Source organism: Diceros bicornis, chromosome 18 (assembly GCF_020826845.1).
Source record: "Diceros bicornis minor isolate mBicDic1 chromosome 18, mDicBic1.mat.cur, whole genome shotgun sequence".
Lineage (NCBI taxonomy): Eukaryota > Metazoa > Chordata > Mammalia > Perissodactyla > Rhinocerotidae > Diceros > Diceros bicornis.
The window spans coordinates 318,297-340,943 of NC_080757.1; the positions used below are offsets into that span (position 1 = coordinate 318,297).

At 42.7% G+C, this 22,647-nt stretch overlaps 1 protein-coding gene across 2 annotated transcripts in view; it reads right to left on the bottom strand.

Moving 5' to 3' along the window:
- The window catches only part of DHRS7B (dehydrogenase/reductase 7B), a 57,642-nt gene extending 40,689 nt beyond the window's left edge, over nt 1-16,953 (bottom strand). The window contains exon 1 of one of the 2 annotated variants that reach the window (XM_058559485.1): nt 16,899-16,953. In XM_058559485.1, the coding sequence (XP_058415468.1) occupies nt 16,899-16,918 (20 nt within the window). In that variant the 5' untranslated portion in view covers nt 16,919-16,953. Of the gene's footprint in view, nt 1-12,544; nt 12,693-16,898 lie in introns of those variants that run through there. The other variant, XM_058559486.1, reaches the window with a different exon arrangement.
- Nucleotides 16,954-22,647: the final 5,694 nt, after the last annotated feature.

A 22,647-nucleotide genomic window follows, 5' to 3' on the forward strand; every position in this document is an offset into this window, starting at 1 on the left:
CTTTACTTCTGATATTAGTAATTTGTGTCTTTTTTTCTGTTATTAGCCTGACTAGAGGTTTATCAATTTATTGATCTCTTCAAAGAACCAGCTTTTGGTCTTGTTGATTTTCTTTATTGATTTCCTATTTTCAATTTCATTGATTTCTACTCTAATTTTTATTGTTTTTCTTCTGCTTACTTTGGATTTAACTTGGTCTTCTTTTCCTAAGTTTCCTAAAGTGGAAGCTTATATTATTGATTTTACATCTTTCTTCTTTCCTAATATATGCAACCAATGCTATAAATTTCCCTCTAAGTACAGCTTTTGCTACATCCCACAAATTCTGATATGTTGTATTTTCATTTCCATTTAGTTCAAAATATTTTAAAATTTCTCTTGAGACTTCTTCTTTTGACTCATGTGTTATTCAAAAGTGTGTTGTTTAATCTCCAAGTATTTGGGGATTTTCCAGCTATCTTTCTGTTACTGATTTCTACTTTAATTCCATTGTGGTTTGAAAGCAGACATGGTATGATTTCTATTCTTTTAAATTTGTTAAGGTGTGTTTTATGGCCCAGAATGTGGTCTATCTTGGTGAATGTTCCATGTGAGCTTAAGAAGTATATGTAATCTGCTGTTGTTGGACAAAGTCGTCTATAGATGTCAATCATATCCAGTTGATTGATGGTGCTGTTAAGTTCAAATATTTCCTTACTAATTATCTGCCTGCTGGCTCTGTCCATTTCTGATAGAGAGCTGTTGAAGTCTCCAATTATAATACTGGATTTATCTATTTCTCTTTGAAGTTCTATCAGTTTTTGCCTCATGTATGTTGACACTCTGTTGTTAGGTGCATACGCATTAAGGAACGTTACATCTTCTTAGAGTACTGACCCCTTTATCATTATACAATGCCCCTCTTTATTTCTGATAACTTTCCTTACTCTGAAGTCTGCTCTGTCTGAAATTAATATAGCTACTCCTGCCATCTTTTGATTGGTGTTAGCATGGTATATCTTTTTCTATCCCTTTATTTTAATCTATATGTGTCTTTCTATTTAAAGTGGGTTTCTGGGGCTGGCCCCATCGCCTAGTGGTTAAATTTGGTGCGCTCTGCTTCGGCAGCCCGGATTCGGTTCCTGGGCACAGACCTACACCACTTGGTGGTGGCCATGCTGTGGCAGTGACCCACATACAAAATAGAGGAATATTGGCACAGATGTTAGCTCAGGGACAGTCTTCCTCAAGCAAAAAGAGGAAGATTGGCAACAGATGTTAGCTCAGGGCAAATCTTTCTCAGCATTAAAAAAAAAAAGTGGGTTTCTTGTAGACAACATATTGTTGGGTCTTGTTTTCTGGTTCACTCTGACAATCTTTATTTTTAATAAAAAATTTGTTTAATTGTGGTAACATTGGTTTATAGCATTATGTAAATTTCAGGTGTACATCATTATATTTCAATGTCTGTATAGATTACATCATGTTCACCACCCAAAGACTAATTGCAATCCATCACCATACACATGTGCCTAATCGTCCCCTTCACCCTCCTCCCTCCCCCCTTCCCCTCTGGTAACCACCAATCCAATCTCTGTCTCTGTGTAACTGTTTGTTGTTGTTTTTATCTTCTACTTATGAGTGAGATCATATGGTATTTGACTTTCTCCTTCTGACTTATTCAGCTTAGCATAGTGCCCTCAAGGTCCATCCATGTTGTCACAAATGGCTGAATTTCATCATTTCTTATGGCTGAATAGTATTCCATTGTGTATATACACCACATCTTCTTTATCCGTTCGTCCCTTGACGGGCACCTAGGCTGCTTTCAAGTCTTGGCTATTGTGAAGAATGCTGCAATGAACACAGGGGTGTATGTATCTTTATGCATTGGTGTTTTCAAGTTCTTTGGATAAAAATATCCAGCAGTGGAATAGCTGGATCATATGGTAGTTCTATTCTTAACTTTCTGAAGTATCTCCATACTGTTTTCCATCGTTGCTGTACCAGTTTGCACTCCCACCAGCAGTGTACGAGCATTCCCTTCTCTCCACATCCTCTCCAACACTTGTTGTTTCCTGTCGTGTTAATTATAGCCATTCTGATGGGAGTGAGGTGATATCTCACTGTAGTTTTGATTTGCATTTCTGCTGATAGTTAATGATGTTGAACATCTCTTCATGTGCCTGTTGGCCATCTGTATATCTTTGGAGAAATGTCTGTTCAGGTCTTTTGCCCATTTTTTAAATTGGGTTGTTAGAATCTGTCTTTTAATTGGTATATTTAGATCATTTATATTTAAAGTGATTACTGATATAGTTAGATTAATATCTACCACATTTGTTACTGTTTTCTGTCCTTGTTCTTTGTTCTTGTTTTTGTCTTCCATACTTTTCCTACCTCTTACGGTTTAATTAGGCATTTATATGATTCTATTTTCTCTCTTTTCTTAGCATATCAATTATACTTCCTTTTTAACTTTTTTTAGCAGTTGCCCTAGAGACTGCAATATACATTTACAACTAATCCAAGCCCACTTTCAAATAACACTATACCACTTCACAGGTAATGTAAGTAACAAAATATTCCTAATTCTTTTCTTCCCTCTCTTATATCGTTGTTGTTCATTCCACTTATACTTAAGCATACATATAGAGTACACATAGTGTGTACTACTCTACACACATATTTTCTACTCTATATACATACATATACACACATATATACAAATAATAAACATGTTCCAATTATTATTTTGAGCAAAGTGATCTGTTAGGTCAATTAAGAATAAGAAAAATAAAAGTTTTTATTTTACTTTCACTTATTCTTTCACCAATGCTCTTCCTTTCTTTATGTAGATCTGAGTTTCTGACCTTCGTCATTTTCCTTCTCTCTGAAGAACTTCTTTTAAGATTTCTCACAAGGCAGGTCTACTGGCAACAAATTCTCTCAATTTTTGTTTGTCTGGAAGTCTTTATTTCTCCTTTACTTTTGAAGGATAATTTCCCAGGGTACAGTATTCTAGATCGATAAGCTTCTTCCTCTTAACACTAAATATCTCACACCACTCTGTTTTTGCTTACACGGTTTCTGAGGAGAAAACAGATGTATTTCTTTTCTTTGCTCCTCTAAGGTGTTTTCTTTCTTTTGGCTTCTTTTAAGATTTTTTTCTTTATCTCTGATTTTCTGAAGTTTGAGTATGTTATTAGGTGTGATTTTGGGGGGTATTATCTTACTTTGTGTTTTCTAGCTTCCTGGATCTGTGGTTTGGTGTCTCAGATTAATTTGGGGACATTCTCTATCATTATTTTTTCAAATATTGCTTCTGTTTCTTTCTTTCTTTTCCTTCTAGTATTCCCATTATGCATATGTTACATCTTTTGCAGTTGTTTTACAGTTCTTGGGTACTCTGTTCTTTTTGCTTTTCAGTTTTGGAAGCTTCTACTGTCATATGCTCAAGCTCACAGATTCTTTCCTCAGCTGTGCCCAATGTACTAACAAGCCCATCAAAGACATTCTCCATTCCTCTTACAGTGTTTTTTATCTCTAGCATTTCTTTTTCTTTCTTTCCTAAACTTTCCATCTCTCTGTTTACATTATCCATCTGTTCTTGCATGTTGTCTACTTTTTCCATTAAATTGAAACTCTGGTAATTCCAACTTTCCTGCCATATCTGACTCTGGTTCTAACGCTTGTTCAGTCTCTGCAAACTGTGTTTTTTGTCTTTCAGTATGCCTTACAATGTTTTGTTAAAAGGCAGGCATGATGGACTGGTTAAAAAGAAAGGCAGTAAACAGGCCTTCAGTGATGTGGGGTGGGAAAGCATTCTGTATTTCTATGATCAGGTCTCATTCTTTTGGCGAGCCTATGCCCTTGGACTGTGCACTTCAACAGTGCTTTTCAGTTTTTTCCCCCTCCTTAGGTGAGACAGGATGGCTAGAGGGAGCTGGAGTTGAGTATTTCCATTTCCCTAGGGAGGTTAGGCTCCCGGTAAAACAGTTTCTCCTGAGGGCAGGCCTTGTTAAAAACAGAGTACTCCGACATATTTCAAAATGGTTGCTTTCCCCTCCTCCTACCAGCAGCACAGGGGAATTTTCCTCCAATACTCACTATGAGGGCCTGGTAGAGCTCCTAGAGGAAAAACACAGAAAAGTGTGGGGCCCCCTTTGGACTGGGCCCCTCTGGAGCTTTTAACTCTTAGACTTGTCCACACAGATCCTCCAGCAATTTGTCAACTACAGTTCAAGCACTGGTTCCCATGGAGGCTTCTGCTCCACTGAGTTGTGATTCTCTGTATCTGCCTGTCTCTCCAATTTGGGGGGCAGCAGTTTGTCCCGTGACCTGATGACTCTGATGGATCTAAGAAGAACTGGTTGATTTTTCAGTTTGTTCAGCTTTTTACTTGTTAGGATAGAAGGGCAACTTCTAAGCTCCTTACATGCTGAATAGGAAACCAGAAGTTCTGACACCATTCTTTATGATGAGAAGATAGCCATTAATCATACAGTTGTTTCCTCTGTGTGATGACTAGTTTTCCTCTTATTGCTTTTAAGTTTTATCTTTGGCTTTCAACAGTTTTACTATGAGGTACCTAGGTGTGAATCTTTGTGTTTATCCCACTTGGAATTCATTGACTTTCTTAGACATGTATATTAATGTTTATGATAACCTGAATATCCCCCAAAGATGTCCACATCCTAATCCCCGGAACCTATGAGTGTGTTACCTTACTTATACAGTAAAAGGGACTTTGCAGATGTGATTAAATTGAAGATCTTGACTTAGGGGGATTATCCTGTATTATCTGGGTGGGTCCAATATAATCACAAGAGTCCTCCTTACAGGGAAGCAGGAGAGTCCAGTCATAGAGTAAATGTGACAACAGGAGTAGAGGCTGGAGTAACATGAGGAAGGGGCCCCGAGCCAATGAATGCTGGCGGCCTGCAGAACCTGGACAAGACAAGTAAACAGATCCTCCTCTAGAGCCTCCAGAAGGAATACTGCCTTGTTGATACCTTGATTTCAGGACTTCTGACCTCCAGGACTAAAAGATAATAAATTTGTGGGGCTTTAAGTTATCGTGTTCATGGTAACTTTTTACAGCAGCAATAGGAGACTAATGTTGTTTCATCAGATTTGGAGATTTTTTGGACATTATTTCTTTGAATATTTTTTCTGCCCCATTCACTTCTTCTGGAACTCCCAAATGTTGGTACACCTGATGTTGTCCCACAGATTTCTGAGGCCCTGTTAATTTGTCTTCAACCTTTGTTCTCTCTGTTCTTCAGATTGGATCATTTCTGTTAATCTTTTTCAAACTTACTGATCCTTTCTCCTGCCATCTCAAATCTGCTGTTGAGTCTCTCTAAAGAACTTTTCATTTCAGTTACTGCACTTTTCAACTCCGGGGCTTCCACCTGGTTCCCTGTTATATGCTCTACCTCCTTACTGAGATTACCTATTTGTAGAATCAACGTCATCATACTTTCCTTTAACTCTTTAAAAGCGGTTTCCTTCCGTTCTTTGAACACATTTAAAAGAGCTGTTTTGAAGTCTTTGTCTGCTAAGCCCAACATCTGGGCCACTCTGAGACAGCTTCTTTTGACTGCTTTCTTCCCCCTAGGTATGAATCACACTTTCCTGTTTCTTCACGTCTTATAAATTTTTTGTTGAATACTGGCCACTTTAGATATTACACTGTAGCAGCTCCAGACTCTGATTTTCTCCTCTGGAGACTAGTAGAGTTGCTGGTTTTTCTTATTTGTTTAGTAACTTGCTTGTACTAAACCTACAGATTGTGTCTCATACACAGCGTGTGGCCACTGATGTCTCTGCTCAGTTCTTTTTCTCTTATTTTTATTTTTATGCTTGGATTCTTACTAGGGTAAACTCTATATCTGAATATCTCAGTGGTCAACCAATTATGTATCAGAGTTTGTGCCCAAATTCCTCGAACAAGTACAGCTTCCACCCTCTGTAGACGGACCTGTGCGTGGAATGGGAAGCATATTCAAAGTTCAGGCAATTTTCAAGTCTTCCTCAGTTTTTACTTTCCATGAGGCCCTCTCACATCTCCTCTGTGTCTGCACACAGTCGTCCAGGGATACATGGATAGTCTGGGCCCTCTCTGGTCAACTATCCTCAAACATGTAGCTTTCCAGTCATCCAGGCCATGTGGGAGTTTATCAAGCCTGTCTATAGCTGTCTCACTTACAGCATTTCTATCAAATTTCTAGCTAGTCTACTGGTCCATTGCTTGCCCAACTAGGGCCATAACCTCAGACTAGCAAAGCTGCTGGCCTCCCCCACTCATTTGCCACCAAGATCGCTACCCTTACTGACAAAGCTGCTGGGCACGGTTTTTTGTCCTGTTTTCTCTGTTCCAGACAGTGAGCCCCTCTAACAGTGAAACTGCTGGTCTTCACTGCCTGCCCTACCTTGGCTGAACTCCTACGCTGACCTAGCAAGCGAACGAGACAGGAGCAGCCCCAGGCAAGAACGCCACACATTCCCACTGGTCATCCCTAATGCTCAGTGGTTTTTCATGAACAAATGCTTCTCGATTTGTTGTATGTCTTTGGTCAGTTTCCAGACTTCTGAAATGGTTGTTTTCGACAATTCTGCCCTGTGTTATAGTTGGTTTTGAAGAGATTTGCCAACCTCCTCACTCTGCCATACCAGAAGTCTTCCCCCATCCCAAGGACTCTTTAATAGAATTTTTTCTACTGCTAGAAATTAAAACTTTGATGATGATAACAAACCTAATCAAACAGAAATTATGTCTCTCAAACTCTATCCGAATGTCTTCATCATCAAATACCGCGTGTTATTTAGGGACTTTCAAAAGAGATGCCTTGTAAGATGTTATCTGTGCCATGTTAAATTTAAAATGTTGAAGGAAATAAGCAATTATCCTTAATTTCAAGTTTATGGCAAGAAAAAAGAGATACTAGATCACTGTGACCTCTCCTCTTATAAGAATTCACATTCCCTCATCTGATCCAGGACCCTTGGCCTGGCATCAGTTGCTACAGTTGTCCAAACACAGACAGCTTCCTTCTGACACAATACAAAACCAAATTTTGTTTCTTACAATTCAGTGTTTTTTCCCACTAAATAATTTCTCTTTAAATTTAAGTCTGTCTTGTTTTTTGCCTAAGATCAAGTTTCCAGCTAACATTTTTCTGTTGAGATATAAATGAGAGGTGTGAATGATAATTTCAAATGTTTATTGATATAGCAAACTGTCTTTGGAACCAGGCAGACCTTGGTTCAAATACCAATAATCAGACTAACTTGGAGAGTATCTCTGGACAAGCTACTTAATAATCCAGCCAGTTTCCTCATCTGCAAAACATGTCTAATATCTGCCACACACAGCTGCAGGAAGGACTACAAATGATAGCAATTATCACTACAATTGCTGGACTATCAATCTAGAAAGATGGTAGGTAATGTCAGAAAGAGTGAAGAGAAGGAACAAAGAAGACAGACAAACTAATCTTCTTCCTTGCTGTGCCCAACACTCATGGATGGCCACATTAACGAGTTTAAATTGCCCTATCTCTCCTTATACACCAAGGAACAATGAAGTGACCTTCTCTTTTTTATTTCCCTTTTCATTGAGATATTTCTATACAGTACAATATTCTACCACATGCAACACAATAGGAAACACAACAGACATTTTCCTATAAAGTTGCATTTAAATGTTATTTTTTTTACACAAAATTTTTGGAGAGTTACTGTCTGAGAAGCATTGTCTGAGAAAAATTAAGTATCATAATTTTTAAATTTACATATTGAATTTTTAAAAAACCTACCAGAGTGGTAGGGTTCTCTACCTTTTCTCAGTATAGATTTCTTTGAATATCTGATTATTCCTGTCTCTGCTAATATACAGTTTATACAAGTAACTTGTAAAAATGATCTCAGGAGATCTACAAACCCCTGAAGCCCAACTGTATACTCCAATGAACACCCACCTTTGCTGGAAAATCCTTCTGCGATGTATATATTCACCTCTTAAACCTGAGTGAATTAGTAAACCTGGATTTTCATAAACCTAGATTCCTTAAACTGAGGCTGCCCAGCATTAGAAATGAAACACAAATCACTACAGTTCCCACACGGTGGAGCAACTGACGTGGAGTCAAACTGCTGCCCCCATTTACTTCCTGTCCCACACTGGAACTTATCCACTTTGGACCCCAATTTCCCTAGCTATAAAATGGGGAAATGATCCCCACTCTACCCACACCTCAAGACACTTATGAGACAACAGATAAAGAGGCAACAGCTCCTCATCCACCACCAAGTGTCATACGAGTGGGATCTGTCGGAATTGCTCATCCCACAGCTGCTGGAAAACACCCTCTGCTGCCGCGTGTCTGCCTTGTCTGAGTGTTTCTCAACCTGAAAGGATGAAATCAGAGCAAAGAGAAAGACCAGAATTGTCTGGGGGCTCCTGCCAGAGCCCCTACAGCACCTGGTTGCACTTGATCTGTCCACAAGTGGTCTCTCTCTGGCGGCCTAAGAAAAGCGGCTTGATTTCTCTCTGTTGCCTGTGCCGGGCACAAAGTGGACATTCAGCAAATGTTGCTGAACAAGTGAAGAACATATGAACAGCATGTGTGAAACGAGCAAACTGAAGATCTTTCACAACCTGGGCTCCTTCACGGCACTCCGGTCTCCTAGTTCTCAGGAACCGGAATTTCAGGACCCCATCTGCTACCCCAAAGAGTCAGTAGTGACCAAAAACTACAACTCTTTTGCGCAAGCTGCTGGACTAGGCCCTTGGGAGGGACACACGCAAGGATGTAAGAACCACTATTAGACTGTCACAATTTGTAAATCTCCGGGTTAAGAGGAGAGAAAAAAGCTCACCCTTTTGTAAAAGACCTGGCAACTGACAAGAAAAGAGGGACTGTTCTGCTTTCAGAAGCTTTTTATATATTACAAGATGCTACGAGATCTAATCTAACAATCCTCCATTCCTTTGAAAATGTGGTAGAAAGTACTCTATATGCCAACTCCTCAAACCAGAAGTTCATTTTTATTCCTAACATAATTAATCTTTTGCTTGTTCTGTGACTGTTTCTAACATACATGACAACTTTAAGAGTGAAACAATAATATTACACAGATGTCCAAATCCTACTTTAAAAAAGTAATTTTTAACCTGTTACCATATATGGCTATTGTGCAAAGAAAAATTAACAACTACTAACTTTTTTTAGTGTTTGCAATGTATTGGGCTACATACTTCATACCCATGATCTCACTTCATCCTCATAGGGAGCCTAAGAGGTAAGTATGATAGTTATTTCCATTTGCTAAATGAGAAAAGCACTTAAAGTCACATAGCTAGCAAACAGCAGGTTAGAGATTTGAACCAGGGATTCAGACTTCGAAGTCCACCTTCTTAACTCTTTAGTGCATCAAATAGGGGGGTCATGAAAAAAAATTAATCCTTTAATTAACCCTTTGGAGCCTTAAAGATGGAGATGAACTGTCTAGGAGATGAACAGATCCCTATACTCAGTTCCAATCACCCAAACAGAAAACAAAGGCTTTTATACAAGAATTGAATATACACAAGCTAACTGCTTAACAGGAACTCAGCACAATTTCCTTGGTTCACTTTAGCTAATACTTTAAGCCAATCCGGACTATAATACCATACACACAGAGAATTTTGAAGCAATAACAGTTTCCTAATACAGTTTCCAATTTAACGACTGCTAAGTACTATTCACATAAACTTGGAAAAATTTACATCTCCCTTCAAAACTCAGTGTTCCAAGTACAAACATGGCCTTACTTACTAAGAGCTAACTAGCAAACAAGCTCAGACTACTGGTAAGCAATGTTCAATCAGTTCAGATGCTATCAGCAGACCTTTCCCTCCACTAAGTAGATTAGTGGCCAAGTCTCAGGTTACCGTCAACTTAAGAAGATGGGAGGGAGAGCTCAGGTAGAATCTAAAAGAATCGGTTGAATTTCCCACGTAGGTGGGTGGCAAGAAGCTTCCAAGCTAAATTTACATGCCATACAACTTCAATTTTCATCCCTATGTTTATGGCCTTCCAGAATACATTATGGAGAGTTCATTTTTGCAATAAAATCGTAACATTACCTACCAAAGAAAGGTCTCATATGTATATAACTGGTGTTAAAAACAAGATGACAGGCCGCAAATGGAGTCACTTAGGCTAAGCCAAACCGAGACTTAATTACAGTTTTGGCCTCTCCCAGAAATGGAATCTTAAACCAGACAATCAGGAATCGCCTGGTCAGCACTGGTGAGGTCATCTGCCTGACTGACCCCTGCTGTCCCCTAAAGGAAGTGACCTTGCCACAACCTATCCACTTTTTGCTACTGTAACTTCCTTGTTCCCGCTCTCTTCTGCCTACAGAAGTCTTTCCTTCTGTCTAGCTCCTCGGAGCTCCTTTCTGTCTGCTAGATACAGATGGAATGCTGCCCAATTCACAAATCACCAAATAAAGCCAATAAGATCTTTAAAATTTATTCAGTGGAATTTTGTTTTTGAACACTGGGTAGGAGTGAGAAATGACCTTACTGACATTAAGGAGGACAAGACAAGTCCTGGAAGGGTTAACTACCAGAGACAAGAGTTTTGGCTGGAAACCAGCAGGATGTGGATCTACACTTTTCTTTAAATCAGTGTACAAGAAATTACAGGCTAGATCTGACCACTTGAGGGCATCCAGACCATGCACAACTACACGGAATCACTTAAAAATCATCGCTAGAATAATCTCCAGACTGTGCATGCTTCAGTAGAACATTTTACGGTGCTGTAAATTTTAAAAATTGACTTTTCCCTGTTGTCAAAAGGGAAAGAGATCTTTTTTTCTCCCTCCTTTTTCTTAAGAGCATTTCTTTGAAAAACCTGTATTTGTAGATCCTTCCTCTGTCCCCTTGATATGTATGCAAATCTTTTTAAAGGCTAAATAAACTGGCTCTAGCCACTGGTAAAGCCCCTGAAGGGCGTGGGACCCATCTCTTAATGTCAACATCAAGGAAGACAGTGCCTCATCTCTCTGTCACCATGGGAGTTTAATGAAGACACCTCAGCTACCTGCTCATAGAGATTAGAGATGTCTTATTTTTCCTCCACATAAAGGCAATTAACTAGCACAGATGGCCACCCCAATTACCAGGTGAATTTAGAATCAACTATGAAAGCATGTCCAGCAAATGGTGCTGCCAAGTCTTCTTACAAGAGGACAAATCACCATTAACCTTGAGACCACATATGTAATGGATTGTAAATGGTGGGACTTCTTTTAGTTTTGTAATCTCATTAGCAGATTACCTGTGCTGCATCCCAGTCTGGGTTAATAATTATTCAATAATAGAACTATTTTCTCTCTTTCCACATTTGTGAGACCATAGTCTAGGTTGGCAGGAGATTTTATTTTTCACTTTTCCCTAACATAAATGTGAAGAAATTCTACACTCTCTACTAGGCCACCTCACTGCTACTTACCCCATCTTGATGGCTCCCTCAGTACAGGAAAAATACTCTTCCCTGACAAGAGCTTTCAGAGACTGACCCACCCCTGTCATCTGAGTGCCAGATGCTCCGTATCACTGCCTTTGCAACACCTCTACGTGGATTCTCTCAGACATCTTATTCAAGCTGAAGCCACGTTCTTCCTCCAGAATTTCCTACCTCACAGGCCAGAAAAGGAAGAATGAGCCCTGACACCTCTCTCTCCATTTTCATCCCAGAGTGAACCTACTACCAAGACCCATTGATCCTACCTCCTAAATAGCCCTCAAATCCATCAACTTCTGCCTCCACTGAGGAGCCAGAGTGATCTTTACAAACACAGACCTGCTAGTGCTACTCCCCTGACTGAAACTCTTTAATGGCTTCCCCCCCATCCTCAGGACAAGCCCCAAATCCTCAGCACGACCTATGGAGCCTGAAGGTCTGACCGCTGCCTACCCTTCAACCTCATCTCCCTGACTCTCTCCCTCCCTCCTGTCCTCCAGCCCCCGCTGGAAGCTTAAGCTCCGTGAGGACAGAGACCAGGCCTTTTTGCTCAAGCTATGTTCCTTGTCGCGTCTGGTATTTGCACCATAAGCTTCTTTTCCACAGACATCTTTGCCACAAGCATTTTCGCTGCAAACATTTTCACCACATAACTAATTGGCCATAAAGCAATTTTGCCATAAAAGATAAAATAACAAAAAATAAAAAGAGGGACATCAAAAAGGACATAATAATGGGGGATGGGCACAAGGGGTGAAGGGACACATTTATATGATGACTGACAAATAATAACGTACAACTGAAATTCCACGTTATAAACTATTATGACATCAATTTAAAAAAGAACATAATAAAACATGAAAAATGAATAACAAGACTTTACTGCAAAATACAAAATATCTGAGTACATGTAAAATGTGTGCAGATTCATGGCACAGCTGTGCAAGCAACTGATTTTATTTCATGGGTTGTACCTAAGTGCTTGTCTTCGAAATCTTTCATTCACAGCATCACACTGTTTTTGCTTGTTGATTTACCTCCTCGACTGGCACCGCACTTTTTCTTTTTTGCTAAAATTTCTTCCTTCATTAAAAGAGGCTTCAGTTTCCAAATCCCAGGACGCATGTCTGTAACTGAGCTCTGCATCGCATTCTGAAAGCCTTCTACACCGCTGTTGTTTGTTCTTGCACAGTCACACGTCTGCTGACAGACGTTCCAAAGGTCCATGGGAAATGTGGGTTCAACTCTGTGTCACTGTATGGACCAAATCGGGAGTACTGCATCAACGGAAAAACGACACCAAACTGTCAATGAAATCAAACTGTAACCAGTTACTTTATCTTTTAAGGCAAAATTGCCTCATGGACAATTAGTTATTTGGGGAAAAAGTTTGCAGCAAAAATGCTTGCGGCAAAGATGCTTATGGTGAAAGTACTTAGAACCTTCCCTAGCACAGGGCCTAGCACATAGCAGATGCTAAACAAATACATGTTGAAGAATAGTGTTGATAAGACTGTAGCATCTTAAATGGAAAGCAAATAAGACACTAACTAAATTACGCATGTTGGAGAGAAAGAGTGTCCTTATACATGTTTGTATCCCAAGTGGCTGACCATGGCCACTATGGCTTGGACCATAGTGGGGCTAAAAAATGCTTGTTAAATCATTTGGCAAATCAGAGACAAATAGGGTGAAATACAATATCGGCACTCTGTGTCTATTTAGCTTTGCAAGGCCAATTACCAACGCCGATCAAGTCTCACGTTTAGGCACTGAACCCTCCTCTCATCCCCAGTCCCCACCCTGTGGTCTAACCAGAGGTCTAACCACATGTTTGAAGGAGGAGGTTGGACTCTAATCAGAGGTGAGAAACAGCTGTGATTACACATTCTGAGAAACACATAAACCAAGACTGGGGAGCAGTACTGCTCTCAGGACAAGAGCCCTGCCCACATGTTGTGTCTGATCCTCAGCCACGCAGGTCTTTCAGTAACAAGACAAGCTCCTCCCATTCTCAAGGCCCCACACATGTCCTCCCTGGTAGCTCTTCACCCTTCTCTTTGCCCAACTGAACTCCACTCAGTCCTTAAGGTCTCAGCTAAATTATTATTTCCTCAGGAAAGCCTTCCCTGCCTCTCCTAACTCCCTCCCGATGCCAAACTACTCCATTATATATTCTCATAGCACCCTCTACCGTCCTCCATAGCATGTACCACCATAGCATGTACCACAATGTACCACAATGGTAACGAATATTTACTTTGTATCACAATCGTAACCAATATTTACTTTGTACCACAATTGTAATTAATATTTACTTTGTAACTCTACTTTCTATCTCCCTGCTAGACTTAAAAGCATCCTGAGGACCAGGCTGTGTTTGTTTTGGCCATCACTGCATCCCCAACACCTGGCATATCACTGGTACAGAGTAGGTGTTGGATAAACACCTGTTAACTGAAGAAATGAATGAAATACATACATAAGTACTAGCTTTTGCAGTGAGGGAATTGGTTCTGCCCTTACTAGCTCTTTGCCTTTGGATAAATTTCTTACCATCTGAGCCCATTTCTTCCTCTATAAATGAAGATAACTGTTCCTATTTTACAGGATTATTGTGAGGATTGAATAATCCAATAAATGCTTAGCATAGTGCCCAGCACACAATAAACACTCAATGGATATTAATTATTATTATTATTATTATTATTATTATTATTAAAGAGAGTAGTATCTTGACATGAGTACAGCCATGTTTGGCTGCTCCATTGACCTACAGCCACCAGCACAAAAAGAAATATAAAGGCTGCTTTCTGCGTGGTGGGAACTGGCCCTTCTCCCACAGAGATAGTTGCAATGTGTAAGAATTTCAAGGCCCTTCGAGCGCCGCAGCCTTGGGCAGACTGGCCATCTGTGCCGGGCTGGGACAATAACAAGGGTAAACAATGCACGTACATAATTGCCAGGCTGGGACGACAGCCAGGAGACTCAGTGCACGTGTGCCACTGATAACCATTTGCGCCTGGAAACACTGAACGCTTGCTCTGTAAACTCTGTAACCGCTTATATAAACTGTTGGAAACTGAGGCCTGGTGAGAGTTCCACCTGTGGAAGGGACACCTTGCCCAGTGTGATCCCCGCCCAGCCGTGTCGATTGACAGGACTCTCCCGGCAGTGGGGCGTGGATATTGTGAGTGATTTGTTGTGAATAATTGATTTGATGTGTTCTCTTTTCAGTCAACCTGGTGTTTCTCTTTCCGGTTGATTTGTGTCATTTCCCTTCAGTCGATGTGGATGTTTTCCCTTTCCAGTCGATCTGATGTTTTTCCCTCAATATATGACCTATTCAGATCTGTTTGCGGACTACCGCCTTTACCATCCTCTACATCATAAAATATACCTTCAGTCCATTTGTTTGGAGTGGAAAGTTTCTTTTCCGTCTCCAATCAAATCCCCCGAACCTCTCATAACAAGAAGAAAAAGAGGAGTATATATGGTAGGGAAGGCACATTCCATGCTCTTGCCTAGGTCACAAACATAGCTCCCTTCACGCAAACATACAGTTGCAAAGGTGAATAAAACAAATATTTTCAGTATACTATAGGAACATATCATCTAGAAGATAGACCTGTTCATGAAGCCAAGAACCGTTCTGGATGTGAAGTGATCATGCATTTATACGGCCTACACACTCTTGTGTACAGTGGCAGGTTCTTCCAAAGCGCATCAAGAATCCATTACTTCAGAGCAGCAGGGTTCCAAACCCAGGCTTCAAAACCTGCAGGACCTCCGTCCAGCTGTGCTGACCTTAGCCCAGGACATGCAGATAGAACAGGCTTTCCCTTTAAGACGGGCGCTATTCCCTCCCTGTAGGAAACTCCATGCCTTAGTGAGAAAGCGTCCCTTCACTCTGGTGTTCTCCAGCATCCCAAGGTCACCTCCTCCCTCTTGGCGCATTCTACATTTCCCAGTACCCCCTTTAACTCTGTTTTTGTCCTCTCTTAGATTTTCCACTTTGGACCCATCATCTAACTTCTCCAAGCCTCGATTTTTTCACCTGTAAAAATGGAACTAAAACAGTATTTCCCTCTTTGCAAAATGGCACAGTATATGCCATATAGTAGCACATGGTAACTATTGTTTTAGTGTTTCTACCAGATCCCTAATCAATCTACAACCCAGAAAAAAATTAAAACAAAGATCCTTTCCAATGTTACGTTTTTTTTCCGAGTCTGTGTTTTCCACAATAAAAGAAAACACCCACCCACTCTGTGTACTGGAATAAAATATATAACCCCAAAGACGCTCCAAATGTTGCAAAGGAAAATAATTTAAGAAATTAGGTGGCTCTTTGTTCCCAAAGATTAAATCAGCAAAACGTAATTTGCATATATTTATTTTCATAATGCCTCCCTTTAAAGCAAGACCTATTAGGACTACATACACTTCAGTCAACTGTTAATCTGGAAGCCTCAATACGTTGCTTTTGGAGATAGCAGAATGCCACCCTGGGGAATTCCAGCAAGACCAAGGCCCAGTCATGACCCCACCCCTCCCTTCCATCTCCATTCCCTCTCATCATAAGCCGCAGGAAAAAAAGAAGCATCGCTACCCTAGGAAAAAGTTGGGGGACCTCCACATGTTGATAAGCTACGTTATGGCACGTCTCCAGATCTACTATATATAAGTTCTCGAACAAGGACCTCTTCGAAGGCAAGCCCTGTGCTAGCGTGAGCGGTTTTCCACAGAGGCCTGGTTCTAAAAGCCTTCCCCCCATGTCCCGCGGGTTTTCTCAGCTTCCATAACCTGCTGAAAGCAGCGGCGGGCCCGCGCCTCGTCCGCGCGTGCGCAGCGAGACCGACGACAGCTCCTCCGGGGGCGCTCACGACGGGCGCCTCCTCCGCGTCCCCGCGCAGAACACATCACTATTGCTCTGCCCCTCCACCACCACGCCAAGGCCCCCTCCCGTGTGCCGCTCTTCCAGAAGCCGTTTCCCCCACGGCTGGAAGGCGCTCCCGGCAGCTCCTCGAAGAGAGGCAGGCGCCGTGCGCACTCGGCACGAGCGCGCGGCCCGGGGCCCTGCACACGCCCCTCTGCACCTCGGGGCAGGCGCCAGAGGGCCGAGCACGGCCGCCGCGGGAGCCGCCTCCCCGCGCCGCGACCCACGAGCCGGCGGGCGGCCGCGGACAGCCCAGGCCGGCGCGCTCCGGGCCCCGCCTCCCGGCCCCACGCCCCCCAGCCGCGCAGACCGCGTCCCGAGACGGCGGCCGCAGCCCAGACTGCAGCGCGGGCCCGAGCGTCGCCGCCCGCCGCCCCGCCCGCTCCTGTCCCCGCCGGGCCGCGGCACCGGCTCACGGCCCCGCCACCAGCCTCCCACCGCCCCGGCCCTACCTGGCGGCCGCCGACACCATGGTCAACCCACTTCGTCCTCCCGCCTCGGAAGTGACGTCGCGGCCCCGCGCCCGCCCCGCGGCTCCGCCCAATCACCGCCCTCAGGCTGCGCATGCCCACTCTGCGGTCTGATCGGCGCCCCCCCTCCGTCTTCCGGAGGGAAACACGGAAGGTCACGGCTTGCGTTCCGTGCTCTCCTGAGGGCGGAGGGTACAAAGTCGGAGAATGTATGCTGGGGTCATCAAGGTTACTATAATGACGTCATAATTAACAGTGTGATACCGATGCGAAGACAAAAACATCAATGGAAAGGAGAAAGAGGCCAGGATGTTCAGTAAATCCGTGGTGCTAGATCACCTGAATGTCGGGGGTGGGGCGTGGGGAACAGTCAGCCCGAGGGGGACTGTGCCCCTGACCAGGAGGGCGGCCCTGGAGGACAGCGGCACGTCGGGAGCGGGGTGCCAGGGGACTTGTTAGCGGGACACAGGAAGTGCCGGCGCTCAGGGGACGGCGGACGCACACAGGGAGACGCCCACAGGGAGACGCCGTGAGAGGGCACGGCCGGCGGGGACGGCGCGGCGTGCGTCCGTCGGGAGGCGGCCTCTGTGGAGACCGTAGAAGTCGTGCTCGCGGATGAGTCTGTCAGACGTGAAGTGGCGGGAGAGGGAGCGGGGAAGAGGACGCACAGAGACGCGGGGAGGGGCTTCTGGTGGAGTGTGAGCGGGCGAGGCGGGGCGGGGCGGCCCACCCCCGCCCCTCGACAGTCCCCCCCACCACCACCCCCCCCCGGCGCCAGCGCCCCCCGCGACAGTGCCCTGCCCCCTGGCGACAGTGCCCCCCTGCGCCCGCCCCTGGTGACAGTGCCCCCCAGCGACAGTGTTCCCCCTCGGCGACCGTGCCCCCCCGCGACAGTGCACCCCCCGCGCCTGCGCCCCTCTCCGGCGACAGTGCCCCCTTCCCACGCCCCCCCCCGCGACAGTGCCCCCCCCCCCGCGACAGTGCACCTCCCGCGCCTGCGTCCCCCTCCAGCGCCCGTGTCCCGGCGCCCGCGCCCCCCCTGCCCCGCGACAGTGCCCCTCTCCCCCACCGCGACAGTGGCCCCCCCCGTTCCCTCCCCCCCCCCCCCGCCCCCGGCTTGTATTCCCTCAGTCAATTAACGCATCATAGAAATACAGGCCTCCAGAAACTCGAGAAACACGGGGGAAATTCTAACTAAATGTCAGCTACCCCGTCAAATGATATGTCTTCCCTTGACATTTTCGCGGGAGTTTGCACGCTCTCCTGGCCCCTCTCCACTGTTCTGGAACTGGACGTCTGCTTCACCAAGTGCAGATACCCCATAACAAAGCCAACGTGATCCTGAGTCCTTACGGCAGGACTGAGCCAGTCTCTTAGGGCTAATGGTCTGGGCCTACCATCCATCCAACTAGCCAACCCACATTTCAGTCCTGCTTGGAGTCATTAGACAAATTCTGGAAGCAAGACAATAGATTCCAATGTTGTTGTAGCCAATTTGAGTTGGATCTTTTGTCAAATGCAAGTGTAAGAACTCTAACTTTCCAGCAAGCGTATTATACAGATAGACCCCACTGGTTAGCACAGGACCATGGCCTGCACTGAAAACAGGACAGGGGACTTCCGTTCCCAAGAAGATGGAATAAACACACTTTTCCCTATTCCTCTTGCTAAGAACAACTAAAACCCCTGGACATTATCTATAAAACAAGCTTAAGAAGAATGAAAATTAGAGAGATGGCAGACTGATTAGGGACCTCAGGACCTGAGGAACAACATGGTGGTGAGTTCCCTGGGTTTTCTTTCTGCCTCATGATCCCAGACTGGGTACTGGAGGAGCAGGTAAACTGGCGATGCCACTGGGCACAGTTTGAAGCCCCTAGACTTCACCCCAAGGTAGGCTACAAAGAGGTGCCAGCATCCCTGCCCTCTCCACTGATGTGGTGTCAGAGAAGGCCAAGTGGAGAGCTGGGACTTTCATTGCCATGGGCAATAAGGAGGCTCTCGCCCAACATGGCGTTAGTGGAAACCAGAAGGGAACCCGAATTGCCACCCCCACGTGATGGTAAGAAGGCACCCTCCCCCTCCTCTCTGAGGCAGTGTCAGAGGAGCTAAGTGGAGAGTCAGGACGTGCCCTACCTCCCACAAGACCACCTCCCACCCTACGTGTCAATGGAAACCACGTAGGAAGCAATAACTAGGCACCACCAGCCAGGGTGGCATCAGTGGAAGCCCACTGGGGAGCCTGCACTCCCACCTGCAGCCAGCAGTAACAAGGAGTCCCTACAAGTGTCAAGGAAGGCCAAATGGAAAACCTGCACTTCCACCCCCACCTGGCAATGACGGAGACGAACCTCCCTTCCCGTGCCAGGGTGGTATGAGAGGAAGCCTGCTAAAACACAAGGTTTAAATAAGCTCCAGAGCCTTGTGATGCCCCCAAATCCAGGCTTCCATCAAAGAGCATTCATCATACAAAGAAACAAGATGTAAGTTTGAATGAGAAAACACTATCAATAGATGCCAACACAAAGATAACACAGACGTTAGAATTAACTGCAAGGATTTTAAAGCAGCCATCATAAAAATGTTTCAATAAGAAATTGCAAACATGTTTAAAACAAATGAAAAAATAGAAAATCTCAGCAAAGAAACTGAAGGACAAGGAAGAATCAAATGGAAATTTTAGACCTAAAAAATGCAATAGCTGAAATTTAAAAACTTAGAGGTTCCACAGCAGAATGAAGAGGACAGACGAAAGAGTCAGTGAACTTGAAGATAGAACAATAGAAATTACACAATCTGAACAACAGAGATAAAACAGATTAAATAAAATGAGTAGACCCTTAGGGACATGTGGGACTCTAACAAAAGATCTAACATTTGTGTCTTTAGAGTCCCAGAAGGAGAGGAGAAAGATAGTGGGACTGAAAAAGTATTGAGGGCTGGCCCCGTGGCTTAGCGGTTAAGTGCTCGTGCACCGCTGCTGGCAACCCGGGTTCGGATCCTGGGCGCGCACTGACGCACTGCTTCTCCGGCCATGCTGAGGCCGCATCCCACATATAGCAAATATAAGGATGTGCAGCTATGACATACAACTATCTACTGGGGCTTTGGGGGAAAAAATAAATAAATAAATAAAATTATTAGAAAAAGTGTTGAAAGAAATAATGGCTGAAAGTTCTCCAAATTTAGCAGTAGACATAATACTACAGATTTAAGAAGCTCAGCAACCCCCAAACAGGCAAAACCCAAGGAAATCCATGCCAAGACACACTGTGGTCAAACTTATGAAAACTAAAGACAAAGAAAAAATCTTAAAAGCATCCAGAGAGAAACTATGCATTACTTATGGGAGAAAAACAATTCTAATGACAGCAGATTTCTCATTAGAAGCCCAGAAGAAAGTGGCACAACATTTGTCAAGTAAGTGCTGACAGAAAACTGTCAGCCCGGAAATCTATTTCCAGCAAAAATATCCTTTGGGAATGAAAGAGAAACAAAGACATTCTCACATGAAAGAAAACTAGGAGAACTTGTTGCCAATAGATCTACTCTACAGAAATGGCTAAAGGAAGTGCTCTGAACAGAGAGGAAATGATAAAAGAAGGAATCTTAGAACATCAGATTCTAAGATGTAGAAAGAAAGAACACTGTAAGAGTAAAAATATGGGTAAACAAAATAGACTTTTCTTCTCTTAAATTTTATAAATTATGTTGAATTGTTGAAGCAAAAATTATAACACTTTCTAATATAGTTCTCAATGTATGTTAAGGAAATATTTAAAACAATTATAAATGGGAAAGGATAAAGAGACATAAAAGGAGGTGAGCTTTCTACACTTCACTTGAACTGATAAAATATAGACACCAGTAGACCATGATAAGTTACATATATATAATGAAGTCCCTAGAGCAACCACTCAAAAAGCCGTACAAAGAGATATACTCAAAAATGCTATAGATAAATCAAACTAGAAGTCTAAAAATGTTCAGATAACCCACAGGAAGACAGGAATAAGATACAAAAAAAAAAAAAGAGAAAGCAAAAAATAAAATGACAAACTTAGACCTTAACATATTAAGAACTACATTAAATGAAAGAAGTCTAAATACAAAAGTTAAAAGAGATTGGCAGAGTGGAAAAAAATAACAGCTCTATGCTATTTAAAAGAAACTCACTTGATTAGGTAGGTTGGAAGTACAAGGATGGAAAAAGATAAACCATGCAAACATTAATCAAAAGAAAGCAGGAGTGGCTATATTAAGATAAAATAGACTTCAGAGCAAAGGAAATTAGCAGCGACACAGGTACATTACATAGTGTTAGAAGAAGAATCCACCAAGAAGACATAGCAATCCTAAATCTGTATGCACCAAACAACAGAGGTGCAAAATATGCCAAGCAAAATCTGGTAGAAATGGGCAAATCCACAATTGTAGCTGAAGATTTCAATACTCCTCTCTCAATACTTGATAGAACCAATAAAGAGTCAGCAGAGATATTGAAGGGCTCAACAATACCATCAGCCAACAGGATCTATTGACATTTGTAGAACACCTCCCAACAGCAACAGAAAACACAGTCTTTTAAGCACCCACAGAACATGTGCCAAGGTAGACCATATCCTGGACCATAAAAACTAACCTCAACAAATTTAAAAGAATTGGAATTATGTAGTGTGTACCAACTACAATGGACTCAAACTGGATATCAATAAGAGAATGATAACAGGAAAATCTCCAAACATTTGGAAGCTAAACAACACATATTTAAATAATCCATGGGTCAAAAAGTTAGTCTCAAGGGAAATTTTTAAAAATACATTGAATGAAAATGAAAGTACAATATATCAAAACTTGTGGGACACAGCTAAGGTGGTGCTGAGAGGGAAATTTATAGCACTACACTTACAGTAGAAAAGAGTATAGCCTCAAATCAAACAGGCTAAAAATAAATTAGAAAAAGAAGAGCAAAATAAACCTGAAGCAAGCAGAAACAAGGAAATAATAAAGATAGCAGAAATCAATGAAATTTTTTAAAAAGTAGAGAGAATTAATGAATCAAAAAGCTGGTTATTTTAAAAGATAAATACAATTGATATACCTTTAACAAGACTGACAAAGAAAAAAGAAGGAAGATACAAACTACTAATATCAGTAATGAAACGGGGGTGTTACCACAGACACACAGGCATCAAAGGATAATAAGGAAGTACTAAAACAACTTATACACATAGATTTGACAACTTAGATGAAATGGACCAATTCCTCAAAAAGTACAAACTATCACAACTCACCCAATGTGAAATGGAGAAGTTGAATAGCCTTTTAACTGTTAAAGAAATAATTAAAAGCCTCCTAAAAAAGAAATGTCCAGGCCCTGATAGTTTAATTGGAGAGTGATACCAAACATTTAAAGAAGAAGTAATACTAATTCTACAAATCTCTTCCAGAAAATAGAAGAGGGAGGAACACTTTGTAATTTCTTCTGTGAAGTCAGTATTACCCAGATAGCCAAACCAGAAAAAGACAGTACTAAAAAAGGAAGAAAGAGAGAAAGATAGGAAGGGAGGGAGGGAGGAAGCAAGGAACGAGCGAACGAACCAACAAACAAACCTATAGACCATCATCCCTCATAAACAGACAGTCAAAAATTGTTAACAAAATATTAACAATTAGAATTCAGCAATATATAAAAAGAATTATACATCATGACCAAGTGAAGTTTATCCCA